This window comes from Erinaceus europaeus, chromosome 16 (genome assembly GCF_950295315.1).
Source record: "Erinaceus europaeus chromosome 16, mEriEur2.1, whole genome shotgun sequence".
In the NCBI taxonomy this organism is placed as follows: Eukaryota; Metazoa; Chordata; class Mammalia; order Eulipotyphla; family Erinaceidae; genus Erinaceus; species Erinaceus europaeus.
This window is the reverse complement of record NC_080177.1, coordinates 2,550,280-2,571,296: the sequence shown is the minus strand read 5'-3', so window position 1 is coordinate 2,571,296 and position 21,017 is coordinate 2,550,280. Positions and strand designations below refer to the sequence as shown.

Here is a 21,017-nt window from a genome sequence, read left to right as displayed (position 1 = left end):
TTGGAGGATCCCAAAATTCAAAATGCAGACCATGTACCTTAGTCTCCTATGCTCCGAGGTTGGCCTCAGTAGGACAGGTCATTCTCCAAGTTCCCTGCTAGGACAAGCAGGGCTGACTGTCCAAGGCGGATGTCACATCTCACAAAGTACATGCTAAAAAAAACTGCCAGAATGTAACCGTCTCTTTTGTACTCACCACATTTTACGTGTTTAGGAGTTACTATAGCTTCTATACCAGTCCCCTTGGAATACCCCCCAAAGAGAGGAAGACGCACAGCGGCTTCTTAGACACAGAGAGGAAGGGGTCAATATTCTAAGCTGGGTCTCCTCAAGCAGGTGTACTCCACTCAGCCACTCGCTTCACAGAGGTGTGGGAAAGGCGGGGTGGAGTGTGGTGGACCTACCTTGTTCAGATGAGATGTGTGACGCCAGTGGGAAGCCACTCACACGCGTGCCCCATCCAGGTTATGAAAGAGGCAGATTACCTAGGTCAGCATCCGCTCAGAAACACGTTTCTCTGGTTGAATTGCAGAAAGGTCCCAGGCCAACCCAACCTAAGAGACATTCTACAAACACCCAACAAATAGTCCTCAAAACTGCCAGGATTGTGAAAAATATAGAAACTGTAAGAGCCCTAGAGAACCTAAGAAGGTTTGATGAGTAAATATAAGACTCCAGGTAGGAGCCTTGAACAAGGCAGGGGGATCAGGCAAAACTAGTGAGATCTGAACAGATGGGGCATGTAGTCATGCAGCCACTCGGCTCCTTCTTGTTGACAAGCACACCTCATCACAAGTACCGGCAGCAGGGCAGGGGAGCTGGGGGAGGGACAGACAGGACTCTGTTTCTCTTCGTAACTTTTCTGTTCAACTACAAGTCTCAGATTAAAAGATCGCTGGTGGGGCCAGGCGGTGGCGCACCTGGTTAAGCGCACACATTACAAAGTGCGAGTACCCGTGTTCAAGCCCCTGGTCCCCACCTGCAGGGGGGAAGCTTCAGGAGCCATGCAGCAGGGCTGCGGTGTCCCTCTGTCTCTCTCTCCCTCCCTATCTCCCCTTCCCCTCTCAATTTCTCTCCATCCAATTTCTATCCAATAATAAAGAAAGAAATAGGTCTCTGGAACACTCTGTGAAGAGTCTGACCTGCACTTGTGGTCTCTTCCAGTCCACAAGCACCACTCGCTATGCCATGATGACCACCCAGCTGAAACACAGCAACCTCTCGCTCATCTTCCACTATGTTTTCCTGCAGCTGTGTAAGGCCCACGGCATCGGCTACGACATTGAGGTACGGAGGGTGGCCGTGGGGCCAGACCCGGCCGGGTGCAGGCTGGCCTAGCGCTCATCTAGGCTGCTAATGATCTGGTGACCCCAGCAAATGGCCTATTTTCAGAGACGGACATAGCACTGCGTGGAACAGTACATACGTTTCGGGCGTGTCCCTGGAAACAATGTTCATATAGCCCACATGAAGTCCTCTAGTGAAAGTCCAACTCCTTCCTCCTTCACCATACACTTACCCTCTTTCATCAGATTTGTCCTCTGACCCTTCCCCTTCCACCCGGGAGCCATGAATTGATCTTACAGTCTAAGTGGAGGCGCCTACTTCTGGGAACTCAACTTGCGTTCTGTCCCCAAGCTCACACACCCGGGCAGTAACACAAAACCCCCTGCTATGTGCCGGACGTGGGAGCCATTTGGGGGGCATCTCCAGACCCTGAATCGTGCCTCGAGCCCCCTGACCCCACCCCAGACTGCCAGCTGACATCCTCCTCTTGGTCTGCTCAGGCTGCCACAGCAAAATGCCACAGACTGGGTGCCTGCAGCAACAGGCACTGTGACTCACAGTTGCGGAGCTTGGAAGGCCACGTGGAGGTGCAGGTCAGGCTGGTTCCCGGTTTGCGGACGGTCACCTCCTCACTAAGAACGAGAGAGAGAGAGAGAGAGAGAGAGAGAGAAAGAGAGTCACGTCACCTTTTTTTGATGATGCCATCAAAGCGGGCCTCCATCCTTCTGACCCCACTGAACCCAAGGCAAGTCCTTGCAGATCGTTTCGCGTACCACTGTACGGGGCACCGAGGCCCCATGGAGATCACACTGCACAGTCCGCAGAGCCCCAAACTGCATGTGCCGAGCTCCTGTAGAGTCTGCCCCCAGCGACTGCTGGGCCCGCCTGAGCTGCTTCGTAAGGAATGTGGGGAGCTGTATCTCCTCCTCCCCAAAGGGAGCCTCTATTGGAGCCCGGCGCTCCTCTTTCCCCAGTTCAGAAGTCCGGCTCCCTGGCCCTCGGGCTAGTGTGAGGCCCAGTGGCTCTAAGCACCTGCACTTGAGGAAGACGCACCCATCACACCGAGCAAATGGGCGCACATTCACGTCTGTGAAATGTGACTTCTATGTGGGCATAAGAATGAAGCGCCCACTGACTGGTCAGATGTTTTTATTTGTAGATATTCAAGTCTTCATGGATTGATTTTTACTTTTTCGGGCCCAGAGATAGCTTGCCCTGTAAGCACATGCTTTAGCATCAGGCCCCTATGTGGGAACAGCTGTGTGTGTGTGTGGGGGGGTGCTTCATGAACTGGGGGTCAGAGATTCTCTCTATCCCTCTCCCGCTCCATCTCTCTTGGTCTTTCACCTTCTATCTAGGAGAAAGAAAGAGAAAAAATGGTTGCCAGCTGGGAACACCATGTGGGCAATGTGCCCAGCAATAACCCTGGTGGCAATCTATTTATTTGTTTGTTTCCTTTTTCACACTAAGCACAAATAAAAATTTTCAGAGATGGCATATTTTTTGCCTGCTAGAACCTCCCACATGCATGACTGCACTGTTTCTGACAGATGCTTAAAATGTAGCTTCAGACAGAAACAGGAAAAACACCACAGCACCACCCCACCATCCGCAGAGCTCCCCTGGCCCCCATTCATGGTGCTACCACGGCACTGGACTCACAGCTGGTGTTCCCTCATGCTGAGATCTGTGCCGGGTGAGCTGGGCCCATCTTTCTGCCAGCCCCTGGAAAGCTAGGTCTTCACCCCAGGACCAGCGGTGACAGAATGACCCAGCCTGTCAGGAGGGCGGCCACCTGACCACCTGGCCACCTGACCACCTGTCAGGAGGGCGGCCAGGCTGTGGCACGTGAGGCCCCCTGGTTACACCGTTCACAAGTCTACAAACACATCCAGTGGCATGCGTGTGCCCCGAACCTACATCCAGAATGGCGGAGTGGAGAGAATGCAGAAGCCAGCTGGCTGCTCTGCCTGAAATCAGCGGCTACACCTGCTCGCCACAATCTCTTCAGAACTTAATAGTTTTTAGCCTCAAACCAATTAGGCTGCAACATGGCTCTGTACCAGAAGGCAGCTAAATCCAACTTGAGCTCTAGCTAGATCGAATTCTCCAGCTCTCTTCTAAAGTATCACAGCAGAACAAGCTGTACGAGTGAGTATGTTTGATGGTGGAAGTCTCCTGCTCAGACGGCAAGGCGTCCCTACCACACTGCTGCCTGAAGTGATGGGCAGAGGCGCATTTCTTTGGCGAAAGGCTGTGTGCACGGTGGCAGTTCCTGGGCCCCAGGGAGAAATCAAGCATCAGGCTGCATCCAGCACTGACACCTTTGTGGCCCAGAGTTGATGGAAGGCAGTTGTAATAGCACATCTGAGTGTGGCAACAGGCCGTTAGGGTTCCGGCAAGACAGCGCTGCTGCAGAAGGAGACTGCTCTGAAGGTGAGGAAACTGCTCTCACAGAAAGGGGCAGGCAGGACTGGAGACAGACCTGGCAGAGCTCCCTCCATTCTGCTTACGATGAATGGAGGGCAAAAATGTGGGGAAGTGGGGTATGGATGGCGAGCATGAATGAATGAGATGCATGAAGAAAAAGAACAGGAAGAAAAAAAAAAGAGGATAGGGGCCAGGTGGTGACACACCTGGTTGAGCGCACATGTTACAGTGCGGAAGGAACCAGGTTCGAGCTCCCGGTCCCCACCTGCAGGGGGAAAGCTTCACAGGTGGTGAAGTAGGGCTGCAGGTGTTTCTCTGTCTCTCTCCTTCTCTATCACCCTCTTCCCTCTCAGTTTTTGGCTGTGTCTATCCAATAAATAAGTAAAGATCAGGGGCTGGGTGGTGGCGCACCTGGTTGAGCGCACATGTTACAGTGCTCAAGAACCCGGGTTCAAACCCCCGGTTCCCACCTGCAGGGGGAAAGCTTTGCAAGTGGTGAAGCAGTGCTGCAGGTGTCTGTCTCTCTCCCTCTCTATCTCTCCTACCCTCTCAATTTCTGGCTGTCTCTATCCAATAAAGACAATTAAAAATAAATAAATAAATAAAGATAATTTAAAATTTTTAAAAAGAGCCATCAAAAAAAAAAGCATCAAGTCCAGAAATGTGAAGAATTCTTAAAAAAAAAAAAAAAGGGAGGGGATAAATTAAAAAAAAAAAGACAAAGAATAAGCATAAACAGAGAAAAAGAAGAAAAATTCAAAGTCATGAAAATCTGAGGTAAGAAGCAGAAGACAACTGACCACTTACAAAAACTGGCAATGTAGGGCCGGGAGGTGGTACACCTGGCTGAGTGCACATATTACAATGTGTAGGGACCCGGGTTTGAGCCTCTACCCCCCACCTGCAGGGGGAAAGCTTCACGAGTGGTGAAGCAGGGCTGCAGGTGTCTCTCTGGCTCTCTCCCTCTCTATCATTCCCTTCTCTTGTGATCTCTGGCTGTCTCTATCCAATAAATAAAGAGAATTATTTTTTAATTGGGAACTTAGTAGCCAAGAGATAGTTCACACTTCCCCAGGTGTGAGGACCTGAGCTCAAGCCCTGGCTTCACATGGGATGGCCAACAGAAGTGGCGCTTTGGTGTCTCTTTGAATTCATCTCTCGCCAACTCTGAAATAAAAATAATTTTTTAAGTTAACCTGGAAAGTTGGAACTGCCCATGTGTTGGCTCCAGCATGAGAGAGACAGAGAGAGACTGGGAATCCCCCAAAGTATCTTCAGCTGTATATTTCTTGAGATGTGTTCTCGTCTTTTCGGGCCCTGGGGTGCGTCCACAGCCAGACTCGCTTGCCCTTCCTGTGAGAGGCGAGCAGAGAAGCAGCCTTTGCTGAGCACCTACTAGGTGGCTGATGCTGAGCTACGCACGACGGTGCCATCATCTCTCCTGTAAAGAGCTGCTGTCTCGACCGTGCTGCCATGAGAAAAGCAATTTCACAACTTCAAGCACTGTCCTGAGGTCACACAGCCAGGCACCTTGAGGATTTGAGGTTCACATCTCAAGTCCATTAAGTCACATGTTTCCTCCTCTCAGACCCAGATGTCCCCTGTGACGTGTTTCTTTAAAAAATATTTGTTTGAGAGTCGAGCGGTAGCGCAGTGGGTTAATCATGTGTGGCGCAAAGCGCAAGGACCGGCGTAAGGATCCCGGTTGGAGCCCCCGGCTCCCCACCTGCAGGGGAGTCGCTGCACAGGCGGTGAAGCAGGTCTGCAGGTGTCTGTCTTTCTCCCCTCTGTCTTCCCCTCCTCTCTCCATTTCTCTCTATCCTACCCAGCAAGGACGACATCAATAACAACAATAACTACAACAATGAAAAACAACAAGGGCAACAAAAAATAAATAAATAAAATATTTTTTAAAATTTAATTTTTTTTTCCACTCATAGGACAGAGGGAAATTAAAGGAGAGAGAGAGAAAGATAGACACCTGCAGACCCCCTTTACCACTCATGAAGCTTCTCCCCTGCAGGTGGGGAGCGGGGTCTCAAACCAGGACCCTTGTGCACTTAGCCAGATGTGCCCACCCAGCCCTGCCTAAAGCCTATTTCTTACTAAGTATATGTTTCTAAAATACCACCATCAGCCCAGTCCAACAACACTGGGTTCTTAAATACCTAAGTACTCCTTGGCTTCTTCAGCTGAAGAAAGAGAAACTTTGGGGGCCAAATTTAGCTGCATGTATTAACACAGAGGCCATGCATACCTGAGACCCAGAGGTGTCAAGTTCGGTGCCTGGCACCACCATATACCAGGGCTGAACAAGGCTCTGGTTTCTCTCATAAATCTAAATAAATGTGGGGGCCAGGCGGTGGCGCACTGGGTTAAGCGCATATAGTACAAAAGCACAAGGATCCCAGTTTGAGCCCCCAGCTCCCCACCAGCGGGCGTGGGGGGGGGAGCTTCGCAAGCGGTGAAGCAGGTCTGCAGGTGTCTGTCATTCTCTTCTCTGTCTTTCCCTCCTCTCTCGATTTCTCTCTGTCCTATTCAACAACAGCAACAGTAGCAACAATAGCAGCAACAACAATGGGGAAAAGATGGCCTCCAGGAGCAGTGAATTTGCAGGCACTGAGCTCCAGCAATAACCCTGGAGGCAAAATAAATAAATAAATGTTTAACAGTTTTGTAAAGTGAAATGCAGATTTCTCCACATCGCCCACTACCGCCTGTACCTTCCCGAGGAGAGCCTAAGAGGCGTGCTTAGCAATGACCTGCCTTGAGCTTGTGTTGCCTTCTTGACTCATGCGGAGTCTGCAAGGATCAGCCCCTAGGTGCAGAGCAGCCTCTACCAATTGCTCCCATGCTTGGTCATAGATAACGTGGGAGTTAGTTCCAGAGAAAGGAAATGACACTTAACAATGCACCGTTGTCAGTGCCACCAAGAGGAGACTGCTGGGAGTCCTTAGTCTTGGTGTTATGATTTTCTCCTCGTTGTTGCCCAATAATTTCAAACTAGGTTTTTCATCCAAAATTTCAGAGAAAAAAAGTAAAATGAAACAGGAAATGGGATTACCCTATGAGTCTATTTCCCCTGCTGAGCACTGGGTGGAAGCATTGCTGGATCTGGGAGCAACTCGGTGGGTCTCATCTCTGCGCTATCTGTGATGCTCCAGCACACCCCCGCTGATTTCCTAATGCGATGAAGTCGTGATGAGGCCATCTGGAGAGAAGCGTCCGCTACCCTTGTGACAGTGTGGAGCGGGGCTGGCTGAGTCTCACACACACACTGCAGTGTGCTGTGGTCCCACAAAGCTTCACTCCGCCAGCCGGGTCCTCGGGCCAGCACTGCCACCATCAGGGCTGTTCACAGATGTTCTTGTCCTCCTCCTCCCACGCTAGTGGCACACACAGTGAAGCTGCCGTAGCCTGCACTGCTGACTTCAGAAGTAGCCGGGGACGATGATGGGAAAAAGCATTACCAGCACGCAAAGTCCAAGGCTACAAGAACAAAGGCAGAAGTCGCCCTCCCAGGAATGTAAGTCGAGACCACAGTGAAGGTCACCTCACACCGCTGGGAATGGCAGATCATCAGGAGAGTCTAGAAACAAGTGCTGGTGAGGGTCTGGGGAGAGGAGGAACTCTTTCGCACTGTGAGCAGGAGTGTAAATGGGTCCAGCCTCTACAGTGTTTACTGGGGGGGTGGGGGGGGGCTGGCGGTAGTGCAGTGGGTTAAACGCACATGGCAGGAAGCTCAAGGACCAGCGTAGGGATCCTGGTTGGAGCCCCCGCTCCCCCCTGCGGCGGGGGGAGGGGGTCGCTTCACAGGCGGTGAAGCCGGTCTGCAGGTGTCTGTCTTTCTCTCCTCCTCTCTGTCTTCCCCTCCGCTCTCCATTTCTCTCTGTCCTATCCAACAACAACGACAGCAATAACAACAATAATAATAATGGCCACAACAACAATAAAACAACAAGGGCAACAAAAGGGGAAAAAGTAGCCTCCAGGAGCAGTGGATTCCTGGTGCGGGCACTGAGCCCCAGCAATAGCCCTGGAGGCAAAAGAACAAAAAAACCACAGCACTGTGGTGGTTTGTCAGAAAGTGAGAAACAGCTCTACCATGTGATCCAACAAACTCCGGGGAATCTACACCTGGTGTCCATGGCAGCGCCACTTACAGGAGCCAGTGCCCAAGAAGAGACAAGCAGACTAAGAGACTGTAAACCAGCTACACCAGGAAGAACTGCTCAGCTAGGAGAAGACATCACATCTTGCCTTTTGCAAAAACACAGGTAGAATAACACTATTTCATTGAAGACCAACCAAAATTACTTTTTCCCTTGGAGCTTGAAGAAATCATGTTGAGTGAAATAAGTCAGAAACAGAAGGATGAATATGGGATGATCTCACTCTCAGGAAGAAGCTGAAAAACAAGATCAGAAAAGAAAACACAAGTAGAACCGGAACTGGAGTTGGGATTGCACCAAAGTAAAAGACTCTGGGGTGCAGTACAGGTCCAAAAAGGATGACAGAGGACCTAGTGGGGGTTGTGATGTTATGTGGAAAACTGAGAAATGATATGCATGTACAAACCATTATATTTACTGTCGACTATAAAACATTAATCTCCCAATAAAGAAATTTTTTAAAAATTACTTTTTCCCTCTCATCAATATTATAATGAAACAACACTGAACAAAATGATGTGTTGAAATTGAAAAGAATCCTACCAACTACAAATTCTATTCCCAGATAAAAAGTTCAGTAAAGATCCCACACATCCTTGGGAATAAAAGTCCGACTGATTTGTTCTAAATATTAAGAATAGATACCAGCAGATTACTGACACCTTCCCCACCTCCATACAGAACTGTTTCAACAAAGGAAACACTTGTTGGAAGTCAACGATCACATTTGTATGAACAGTCAATCCTTAGAACAGAAATTCTATTTCCAGTAGAAATACAATGCAGGTCACAAGTGTGAGTCATATATATATGACAGTGCAAATTTTTCTAGAAATCATATTTTAAATAAGTAAATAAAATGAGTTAAATTCATTTTAATACTATATTCTATTTAAACTCATGTATAGTAAGTGGCATGACTTCAATGTTTAAGTCATATAAAATTATTCATAAAATGTTTTAAGGGTTTGGTACTGACATCTTGAAATCTACAACACATCTTAATTTGGATTATTAAGATTTCAAGTTCTCAGTGGCTCCCTGTGGCTGACAGCAAGCAAAGGTTGCAGACACGTAGCAGATGAAGTCGTCAGTGTTGCTCAGCCCTGGCCACCTGGTGGGACCATCTGAGAAAGGAGCTTTAGAGAGCACAGGTGAGGCCCATACTTAGCTCACTTGAACCATGTGCTGCTTTGGCACATGCGCAAGCCAGGTCCAAGCCCAGGCCCCACGACATTAGGGGACGCTTGTGGGTTTTCCCCCTTCTCTTTCTTAGTCTCTCTCTATCTGAAACAGTCAGCCCAGAGTGGGATGGCCCCAGTGGTGATCAAAAACAGTTAGTCTAGACCCCCACAGAGGCCTAGAATTAGGGTGATCCCAATGCATCACTTGCCAAAGCAAAAACTATAAGGAAGTGATATATATCCAGCAGTAAAGACAGCTAATATTAGAATACAATGTCCCATGATCAAAATTAACATAAAAGGTCACAAGGAATAAAGCTATCAAAATCCTTATTTTATGCTTTTGTCTAGAGACAGACAGAAATCAAAAGAGAAGGGGAAAAGGAAGGGAGGAAGGGAGGGAGGGAGGGAGGGAGGGAGACGGGGGGGGGGGAGATCTGCAGTTTTGCTTCACTGCTTATGAAGCTGTCCTCCTGCAAGTACACACCAGGAGCTTGAACCTGGGTCCTTGTGCACTGTGAGTGTGCTCAACCAGCTGTGCCACCACCCAGCCCCCAAGTTATCAAAGTCTTTAAAAAGTATATTGATTCTTTGTCTCTGACCCCTTAAGGCTCTGTGCTGCGCTGTAGCCAGAGCCCACTGCACAGCGACTGTACCGGCAGCACTCCAGGAGGAAGGACCCAGTGTCACTCTAAAGCACTTCAGTGAATCTGCAACTCAGTCGGCCCTGAGTCGCTGTTCTAGTCCACTGTCCACTGCATTTTCTGATCAAACAACAGTGATGGGCAGTCAAAATTCTGTATGTGGCTTATTTTACCCAACCTCCAGAATGTAGGAGCTTTCGTTGTTGTTGTTTTGGAGCTGGTCTGTGACATTTTTTTTTTTTTTTTGTCATTGCTGGGGCTTCACCACTCTGGGTTGACTATTTCAGATAAAAGCAGAGACTGGAGGGAAAATAAAACAGCACCAAAGTTGCCCCAGTGAGATGGGGTGCTGAGCTGGAGCCTGGCAAAGCAGACACACACCCCCACCGGGCTAAGCTGTCTGGCCTGCACCAGTCTTCTCTTTTGACCTTCCATGATGAGGGGTTCACAGCTTCACAGGAGGCTACTTCCACTCTTGGACAACTCCAGTGTTAGTTTATTTATCTGGAAAAAAAACTATTAAAAGATAACCTTCGAGAAAGGATAAAACTAAACCTTGTCTCTCATAAAAATAAACACAAAATAAAGATTTTCTTTAACAGAAAACTAGATAGATACCAGAACGAATAAAAAAAGGAATAGACACTATCAAAAGGCAGTTTGATAGTATTGAAATGAATGTGCAAATAAAGATAAAACTGGTTTTTCCAACAAGATCAGAAGAGAAAAAGCAAAACCTGAACTGGAGTTGGTGTATTGCACCAAAGTAAAAGACTCTGGGGTGGGTGGGTGGGGAGTTCAGGTCCTGGAAAAGGATGACAGAGGACCTAGTGGGGGTTGGATTGTTATGTGGAAAACTGAGAAATGTTATGCATGTACAAAATATTGTATTTACTGCCGACTGTAAAACGTTAATCCAATAAAGATATTTTTTAAAAACCTGGTTTTTCCGCAAGGGGAGGGAAGGAAAGTGAGCTGAACCTCTAGCAGACTGGATAGGATTTGCCTGCCTGCCACTCGAAAGTAACACAACTGTGAAGTATCTTCCATATTCCGAGATGGCAAGGATGCGAAAGAAAACACACATTTTCCCATTGACACAAACACTGTTTCTCACACAACACACTGTTTTCTGACATCTCTTTGCCCTGTGCTCTGAGAACAGTGATTGTCACACTTTGCTGTGCTTGAGAATCAGAGTCTCCATTCAGATAATGCTCTTAAAAGTTTTTTTGTGTTTTTTTTTTTATTTGGTGCTGGGGTCTGAACCCAGGGCCTCGTACACGGCAAGTGTGCGCTCTGCGTAGGGCTCCGTCCCCAGCCCATGGAAAGGCTTTCTCACCACGGACTAGAGACAGCTCTCGAGCAGCTGCTCTGAGGATGCTACTTCACAGACACTGTCCTGGAACGGATTCTGTTCCATATTCTAGAAACAACCTCCTCAAATGTGTTGTCCCTACTACCACGATTTGTCAGTGGCTCTAGGTTTTGGTTCAGATCAGTCTTCCTGTGATATATTTTCTTTGTTTGGTCTCCACAATAAGGCACTGTTTCTTCTCTCCCCATCAAAATGTTACAGGACAGACAAGGAACTGTTCTCCTGCTTTACGAACACCTGAAAAGAAACAAGCTGGGGATGCTGTGAGTATGAAGTGTGTCTGTGAGTAAACAGCCCTCACAGCCAGCAGAGACGGTGTTTCTCAGGCCTCTTAACCAGTGTGCTGATTTACTAGAAGCCCATCTTGTTTTATTTATATCTTCAAGTATTACATAAAATGACTTCTGACGCATCAGTAGGGGTTCATAAATATAACGAATTAATTATCCAAAAATGGATGGTTAACAGGCCAGTTTTGACAACATGGCAGAGATAAGCAGATCACAGGAGGCACAAGCAGTCTGACAGACAAGGAGGCAGCTCAGAGTCAAGGCTGATGGACGGAATGGTCCCGCTAGCATGAGAGGAAAGTGCTCTGGCATCTTGGCAAGATACCTACCCCCTCAAAGTGGCAGGGTCAGTAGCCTCCCCAAGTTTGGGCCCTGAAGGACAAAATGGGGAGTCAGGTGGTAGCGCAGCAGCTTAAGCGCAGGTGGCGCAAAGCGCAAGGACCGGTGTAAGGATCCCAGTTCAAGGTCCTGGCTCCCCACCTGCAGGGGGGTCGCTTCACAAGCGGTGAAGCAGGTCTGCAGGTGTCTGTCTTTCTCTCCCCCTCTCTGTCTTCCCCTCCTCTCTCCATTTCTCTCTGCCCTATCCAACAACACCGATGGGCAACAAAAGGGGGAAAAAATGGCCTCCAGGAGCAGTGGATTCATAGCGCAGGCACTGAGCCCCAGCAATAACCCTGGAGGCAAAGAAAGAAATTGTTCTGTGCTAAGAGGTGAGATCTAAGGAGTTAACTGGCCCTTAAGGCAGCTGCCAAATACTCGAGGGTCACTGCTTACCTACCTGTTACCTGCAAAATAAGCCAGGAAAATGCCTCCCTCCCCCTTCCCTCGCAGTTTCTTTCTGTCTCTATCCTAAATAAATAAGCAAGTATCAATAAATATTTTCAAAAGATTATGCCAAATCCAGAAGGAAATGTCCTGGCATTGGAATTCTGGGTTACCTACAACTACGAAGACGTAGCTGTTTGAGGACTTGCACTACTCAACAGGACAGTTTTTGAGTTATCTTGGAACCCTCTTTAAAGTGTGCATTCTCGTCGCTGAGTGGGGGACATTCACTTATGGTCGAGAGCTGTCCTTGAGTTGGAGAAAGGACTCGCCACGTGAAGTAGCAAACAAAAACGCCAGCGCCGTCTCGGACGGTGACGCTAAGTGTCCCTGCAGACATGCATGCACGTAGCCGCACTTCTCTGAAGCCAAGCACTGAACTAATGTTTGATGGGCCTACATGACCGTCCTGACTCTGTGGTAGCCTTTTGCTGGAATGACCGAGCCTCTCCCTACATTCTGCTAGGTTGATTAATAAAAACTATTTATTATACAAATTCTTTTTGTTGACAAGTTAAAATGGAGCCTCATCTTTCCTGTCTCCCTGAAGATTGCCACCTTGTAAGATTGAAAATACTCATTAAATTCCATCAGCAGACAGGCACAAATGAGAGAGAGGGTGATTGTTTGTAAGCATATGAGGGGAATCGTTGGTAAACTCATTTGTTTGGATATCATTAACAGAACAATCGGTGAGGATCTCCAGGGGGTCCTCATGACCTTTGCTCGGAATCTCTTCATCATCCATCAAGAAATATCATCACCTAATATGCAAGGCGAGACCAATTTTAAGGTGAGGTGTTAATTAACTAACGATTCCGGTTCATTTCTACACAAGGGCTGAAGATACCTCATGCTGAATTGTAAACAAGTGCTAAACCGTTTTCCATTTTTTTAAGCAGTGCACATTTTACAACGTGCAGGGTCAGCGTTGAAAGGTTCCCACTGAACCCGTTAGTTAAATTTAATAGCTTGAAACTTTCCCTTTGAAATAAGGGAGACTCGCTTAAGTCACTGGCATTCCCAAAGCCAAGCTGGGCTTTCTGATGTTGGAGCAGACACTGAAACTTCCCAAAGGAACCCAAACAGAGACTGTCACAACAACAAATCCTGGATATATAATTTACCTGCTTCAGATAATGCAATGTCTGGCTAGGGATTCCTGGGAACACACATCCTGGAGATGTTCGAAACCCCAGGAGGCACAGGGTGGAGAGGAGAAACAGAAGGAGACCTCTGCAGAAAACCAGTCCGCTCTACCCTGTTTCCCCGGGGCGGGGTGGAGGGCGCCCTTGGAAGCTTCCAGGTGACCTTTGAATGTTTTTGGTCTAGGAAGTTTAGTTAGGTGTTACCGGCTAGAAACCTCCCAAACCTAGGAGACCTGGATGATAGTCTCTACAGATGAACATTTGGCTTTATCAGCAGGGTCTCCCTGTATGTTTCTGTGGAATAAATATTGGGATTAGGGGGAAAGAGGGAGTAATGGCCTGTGGCCCTGGGGTTGGACATCTTTATCATAGATGCCATATTGGTGTTAGCGCTAGAACTTCTCTAAGCCTGATCAGCAGGGTCTGCAGCTGAGTCCCGCTCTGAGCCTCCATCGTGTCTGAGAGGGCCAAGTAATGCACAAGACTCAGTGCATGTGACTGCTCTCTTAAGTGGAAAGTCCGTGGAAAAGTTGACGTGTGTGTGTGTGTGTGTGTGTGTGTGTGTGTGTGTGTGTGTGTGTGTGTGTGTGTGTATATGTTCCTTTTTTTTTTTTTTTTTGCCTCCAGGGTTATCGCTGGGGCTCAGTGCTGGCACTATGAATCCACTGCTCCTGGAGGCGATTTTTTCCATTTTGTTGTCCTTGTTGTTGTTGCTGTTGGATAGGACAGAGAGAAATAGAAAAAAGAGGGGAAGACTGAGGGGGGAGAGAAAGATAGACACCTGCAGACATGCTTCACCACTTCTGCAGTGTGTGTCCTGTTCCCTCTCCAGCCCCATCCCCGCAGGTGGGGAGCCTGGGGCTCGAACCGGGATCCTTATGCCAATCCTTGTGCTTCATGCCATGTGTGCCTAACCTGCTTTGCTACTGCCTGCCCCCAAATGTATGAGTCTTGAAAACATTTCTTTCTCCCCTTCAGCTGGGGCCTAGCTTTTCTTGTCATGATGAGGATGGTAACAGTGCCTGACTCGACTCTTCAGTGTGACTTCATGAGTCAGAAGTGAGCACTCTTTTCCCACATGATTGACGAGACTCAACTGAAAACAGCCCCATAGTCGAATCAGCTTCCTCTGATGCTAAAGTATCAGGGCTCAGCATTTCTGTTCAAAGAGCTGCCAGTTAGCATCCCCTCTTACTGCCGTGAGCAGGGTTGGACCTGTCTGTCTGCAATTAGTGTAGTCTGTGTGAAACGCTGCTGACCGTCAGAACCAGGTGGTTTGTGGGCAGAACCGTGTGGAAGCTTTAAGCCCTGATTTAGTGGTATGTGAAGATGGGGTCTTCCAGAGGTAATTGTGTCTAAATGAGGTCCCAGGGGTCCTCCGGATGGGATTAGTAGTGTTACAGGAGACCAGAGAGCCTGCCAGCTGCTGTGCTGAGAGAAATGGACAGGGACAAGTTTGCAGAGGGACACAGGGGAGGAGGTTGGCGGCACGTGTCTCGTGATACTGGCAAAGCAAAGGGCACAGTCTCTGTTGGGGCTGGTGAAGATGTTATGGAATTCCTAATGGTAATGGTCTCCTATGAACAAACTAACAAGCTCTGAAGGATACACTCAATAAGGGTGAATTTCATGGCATGTGCATTCGACCTCAATAAAAATAGCAACTGAAGTAGAATGGAAAGGCATACTTTTCCTTCCCAGATACCAGTGGAAAAAAAATTACTCCCATCAGCCCAGTAGCTCTCGTTTTAAGGTAACTGGGTCAGTGTCTCTCAACTTATCTGTGGAAGATTTGTTTTTCACTGACCTAATATGGATCAACACTTCCATAAAATGCAATGAAATGATTACTAGGAAAATCAAGGGAAAAAACAAAACTATACATAAACCTGTTTGTTTCACAATTCAATTTAATTTAGAGGCATAAAAATCCCATAAAGATCTCCAAGATTTTACTAGAATTATTTGACTTGTTAAGTCTGATAGCCAGCAATTTATAGATGGGTACTGCCTAAAAGAATACACTTTTGAGTGTGACTGGTCTAAAGCACAGTTCTAAGAAGGAGCAATGACTGGCGGTCTTGGAAGCAGACTTCTTAAAAGATCTTTAAATAATAAACATTTTTATTGTTCATTTACAGACCACTATTGATGACATTGAAGTCATTCTAGGAGTAACGAAGGAAAACAAAATGAGATTTGAAGAAGAGCTGCAGTCCGAAGATGATAAAAAAAACAACAACATCTCAAAGCTCCATAAATGACTAGTCCTGAGTACTTTACAGATTTTTGAATTTCAATCTGGATCGCAGAAGAAAGCAACAAAATGCTTGTTGTTAGGACTAACAGGAGAGGAAAGCCAGCATGCTTTGTTTCCTTGGAGGTATATCAGAACACACTGTAGTGGCCTTTTAAAAAAATATATATATAATAAGTGATTTTACATTACTTATTAAACTAAAATCTTTGTGTGCTTTCACTTATAAACATTGAACAATCTCTTCGGCTTCCCAAACTTAGGAAGAAATAATATGCTAAAACACAATATGAAGGTCTTACTAAAACTCTCTTTAGAAGCCTCAGGATAGCTTTTGTTTCTGTGATTTTAAAAACCTCTTCTGTTTCTCATAGGAATATATCTTCTGCATCTAAACATTGAATAAAGGCTTAATCTTAGCTATTTGGAAAATCATAAATGTCTTTTTCCTTGAGAAAAGTACATTTATGTGGATTTTAAAAAGTGGTTATTCATTATTCATTGTATTTCACTGCGCCAAGGCACTAGTGTTTGTTGTAGCCAGTTTTCAAAAAGCAAAGTAAGCCAGCATCTAGTTAACTGAAGCAGCAGAATTTATCTAGGTGGCAGTATCTGTCTTAGTTTAAGATGTGATGTGATTCTAGCCTGCTAGCAAACAGACTAAGCATTTTTATTCTTTAGTTCTCCACTTAGTACTGCGGTTGGGTTTCAATTCACCAGAACTTTTTTTTTTCCTTTTTTTGCCTCCAGGGTTATTGCTGGGCTCAGTGCCTGCACTATGAATCCACTGCTCCTGGAGGCCATTTTCCCCCCATTTTTGCTGTTGTTATTGTTATCGTTATTGCCGGATAGGACAGAGAGAAATGGAGAGAGGAGGGGAAGACGGAGAGGGGGAGAGAAAGATAGACACCTGCAGACCTGCTTCACCGCCTGTGAAGCAACCCCCTTGAAGGTGGGGAGCCAGGGGGCTCAAACCGGGATCCTTATGCCGGTCCGTGAGCTTCGCCATCTGAGCTTAACCCACTGTGCCACTGCTGGGCTCCCTCAACAGAACCTTTTAAAAGGGCCAGTTGTTGAAATGATGCAACCCAGAGACTCACTCTCAGGGTGTGCTGTGCAAAATGTCCAAAACAGTCTCACGTCATCCAGCTTTACCCAAGTCTTACATCTCACTACATCAAATCACACTGTCGAAACATCTCTGTAGAAACATTGCAATGTGTTGAGGAAAGGAGTTATTTTTTTCTTTTTCTTACCTGCGGAATTTCAGTGATTTTTTTTTTAACTATGCTTCTGCCACAGGCTGAGTTCCTGCAATAAAAGTAACATGCTTATGTGTGTCCGCTTTTGTTTTGACATAGTTGGAAATACATTAATTAGCCAGGTTTCCTGCCTGTGCTAGGTAGTGTGCTGACCTCTTTTCCTTGCCAGATTGCTGCAATCCATGCGAGGGGCCCATTGTCCAGACACTTGACGGATAGGAAGGACTACATGCCCATTAGAGCCACTCCTCAATTGAAGCCAGAGCAACATAAGGTCCAAGAGACTCATTAGTTCACTGGCACAGTCATGTCCTGAGAGTAAATGAAACCCTCTGTCTCCTTATGGCTCTCATCTGCTCTGGACTTTAAAAGAAAACTGTCTCTGTTTTGTTCAGCACAGCAGTGGATCTTTCCCACGGCGAAAACCTCCTCTTAAACGGTACAAAACCGTTCAATCTAAGGCAGGTTTCGAGTGTGAATTTTGATTAGCAGTCTTGAGCCTCAAGCTGCTGGCAAAAATAGAATGAGTTCACTCTGCTGCACCTTTTTGTACACCACAGGACTGGTCCTCAAACAATGCACTGCCCTCCCCGCATCCACAGTAGCAGACCCCACAGAACGCCTCTCTCCAGCCTCGGCTTCTGTGTTCAGATTCAGGTCTGGCTAGAAAGTGATGGGGAGTCAGAGTCTCCACCTCAAAACCTACAGCTTGAAAATGAAAGGAGGAAACACTGGTATGATAAAACAATTATTCCAAGTAATTAAGTGGGAGAAGCCAGAGAACCTGATTAAATGAGTGAAATGTTTTAATTACAGGATATTTTTAAAGAAGCATAGTCCACTGTATTTCAGCACATGTACACAGCAAAGCTATTGTTCTGCTGGTAAACTAAGGTAAGCTTGAAAAAAAATCACGTGTGTACATTATGTCAAAAGTGTCGGAAACATAAAGCAATTGACATAACTACTGAACTTTATCTGTTTTAAATAAGAACCAAAGATATTTGTTAAGAGGATTTTTTTAAATAGTTATTGGATGGAGACAGAGAGAAATGGAGAGGGAAGGGGGAGATAGGAAGGGAGAGAGACAGAGAGACACCTGCAGTTCTGCTTCACCACTTGTGAAGCTTTCCTCTGCAGGTGGAAGAGGATTTTTTAAATGATGGACCATTTTCCAGGGAGTTTTTGGAAAAGCACACACTTAACAGAAGAGTTCTCTCCTTAAGAGAAATGAGCCACTGCTTAATATTGAGTGTTCTCAGTCGTTTGAGAAGCGAATTGTAATAGCCAGTTAGGACTGCATTATAAGTATCTAAGCTGATGATCAGTATTTATTTCCATTTACACAGTACTGGTTTTATATTGATTGTTAATGAAAATAATGTTGAAAAGAGAAGCCAAATAGGTGCCACTGAATGACAAGTGAATGAACCACCACCTTGCATCACCTACTCCTCACATTCACCTTTGGTCAGACGCCTATGATGAAGCAGGTGTGTACTGTGCCAGGAACAACACTGCTTTTGTGTTTTTCCAACAATCCTCTGTAGCCAGGTACTGTGAGTGGTCTAATTTTACACATGAGGAAATAGACTTAGTATGGATAGCTCGCCCCATTTCTAGGACTAAATGCAATTTGGGATTTCTTATACTATGAATCTAGCATCATATATATATATGTGTGTGTGTGTGTGTGTGTGTGTGTGTGTGTGTGTGTGTGTGTGTGTGTGTATACATATATAATTTTTTTTTAAAAGTTGAGTTTTTTCTTGTCCTTCACCTTGCAAGGGGCTTACTCTCTTATAGCCAATTCTACTGTTAAAATTGTGAAGGATATTTAACTTACCCTCTTCCCACTATTGTCCAGTTAACAACATTATGGGGCACCACACTCATGTGATCAAAGTGATCAGGAGAAAGTGGTGTCAGTGGAATTTTCTTCTGGTGAAAGGTCTGTGAGGCTTTGTGGGGGACTGGTGATGGGAAGGCCCCAGAGGGCTTCAAAGCTGGAAAGTCATGCCACACAGTTTTGTCTGAAAGCAAGGATTTTCGGTCAAGAATCCAGAAGAGGGTTTGGGGTGGGGCAGGATTTCCAATAAAATGCAGAGGAACTTGAGAGGAGTTTGGGAGCCTTATGGTAGCTGTTTGACCCCAAGAATCACAAGTATCCTATTTCTCAAGTATAGAAACCTGTATTTTATCGCACACACTGTATTAGTAACCATCTGAGCACCTTAACAATTAATGATCATTTGTATCATCTGGCTGGCACCTTTCTTCAAAGAGCTCAAAGCACTTCCCATTTGTCATCTCATTAATTCCCAACACTGTCCCTGTGGGGAAGGTAATAAGTATCTTAACATTTAAATGTTTATCTTTCAGGATTTCTCAAGCATACATTAATTATATTTCCAAAAATGTAAATGTTCATTAGCTTTATTTTACTATTCCTCTGGCTCTGGTGTGCATACTGAATGTGCCCAGCTCTCTAAATGTACTCATCAGAAGAAATCTTATTTGCCAAGATATTGTTTTCCTCACAGGAAGTTTGGTCCAACCCACTGCCAGTGGAGTGAAATATGCCATAGCTCTCCTGTGACTTCTGTCTAAAAGGTGAGGGAGGCTCCAGAAATGATGGACTATATCTCAGAACCTGAGGCTGGTCTTCTTCTCTCGATGATTTCATCCACACAGGCCAGAAACCAGATGCATTCTTCTGTTGGGGGACCACATGGAAAAAAATCACAGGATAGGTAATAAGAGCCAGAAGCTTATCTCTCAGCCCTCCTTCTCTCTGGGTGGCCAGGCCTCCCTCAACTTTCTCTCTAGAATAACGGAAGACAGTAACACCTGCTCCGTGGGGAAGCAGAAGAGATTGAACGGCCAATGTTGAGAGAGTGTTTAAAAGCTGAAGCATTGCACATAAATGTTTAAGTATTATTATTGCTACTTCAAATGGAAGTCCTAACTTTGAAATGTGATTATATGCTTTCCTCAAAAAGTCCTTCATAACCACATATATAGGCTTATGTTTCACTGTAATGGTCTAACTCACGATTGTGATACTTTACCGCACTTGATGGAGGGCCCTGGCTTTTATTAGTTTCAAACTGCTGGTTTCTGGGGTATTTATGTAAATGAGGGAAAGATACCAAAACAGTAAATAATAAGCATGTCCCTGCTGTTTAAAAATCTGTTGGCAAAAACAACTTTTTTTTTTGTCTTATAAGAGGATCCTATACATAGCACAGCAAAATTTAGCCTTGACATCAATGCAGAAAATAGACTTCCTGGTGTGTGGGGCTCAGTGCTGGTTTTCCAGCCAAGATTTTCTCCACCATTCCGTAAACACTCTGTTTGACTTTCAGACCTGTCACTGTGTGTGTACAGTGCGCCCGTACGCAGAGGAAAGTAAGTAAAAATGCTATGTTTTGAGATTTTTCTAATTTAATGAAATGTAATATAGAGCTTAAAGTGTCAATAGTAAAAAGAAAATAAACCGGATGCCTAATTTTAGGTCCCAGAAACAAGAGCCCCACCTATGTTTACCGACGTTACCTCACACGGAATGCGACGCTGAAATCAGGGTCTTTTGACAATCTGACAGCAAACCAACTGGTTTGCTAATCCATAGGTTGCAAAACACATGTCAGACTCAAAGTCAGTTTGTGGGTTTCTTTAAAAATGCATTCGGTTCTGCTTTCTGGCAGAGAATACATTTGATTTGCTTCGCAGCAATAAAAAATTCAGAGTAAGACAAAGAAAAAATTCACCTCAGAATAAGACAAAGAAAGTATGTCAGTCATTAGTTGCAGCTTCCTGGAATACCTTTCTACTCATTTCCTTCTTGGTTTTTCTTTTCAAGTAGAATACCTATAGTCATATTCCTAAGCCACAAAATTGGATCATTTGTGACAATAGTAAGAAAGAAGGGAAGTTGAAATATTCAGTAATAAAGTCCTGCTTATAAATTCCAAAATGTCTACAACTATTACGAAAGCATACGTCGTCACACATACTGCTTTATCCAGCCATTATCCACTCCAGCACTGGAGCAAAAAGTAATTCCACTTCTGAATATGTATTTGGAGAAAATTAAACCTCTACATGGAAAAGATATATGCATCCCCATGTCCATCA

At 45.7% G+C, this 21,017-nt stretch overlaps 1 protein-coding gene across 4 annotated transcripts in view; it reads left to right on the top strand.

Annotated features, from left to right (window-relative positions):
- The window catches only part of IQCH (IQ motif containing H), a 198,147-nt gene extending 182,152 nt beyond the window's left edge, over positions 1-15,995 (top strand). For 3 of the 4 annotated variants that reach the window (XM_060175627.1, XM_060175630.1, XM_060175629.1), the window contains 4 exons: positions 1,165-1,287; positions 11,297-11,358; positions 12,895-13,003; positions 15,500-15,994. In XM_060175627.1, the coding sequence (XP_060031610.1) occupies positions 1,165-1,287; positions 11,297-11,358; positions 12,895-13,003; positions 15,500-15,622 (417 nt within the window). In that variant the 3' untranslated portion in view covers positions 15,623-15,994. Of the gene's footprint in view, positions 1-1,164; positions 1,288-11,296; positions 11,359-12,894; positions 13,004-15,499 lie in introns of all 4 variants that reach the window. The other variant, XM_060175631.1, reaches the window with a different exon arrangement.
- Positions 15,996-21,017: the final 5,022 nt, after the last annotated feature.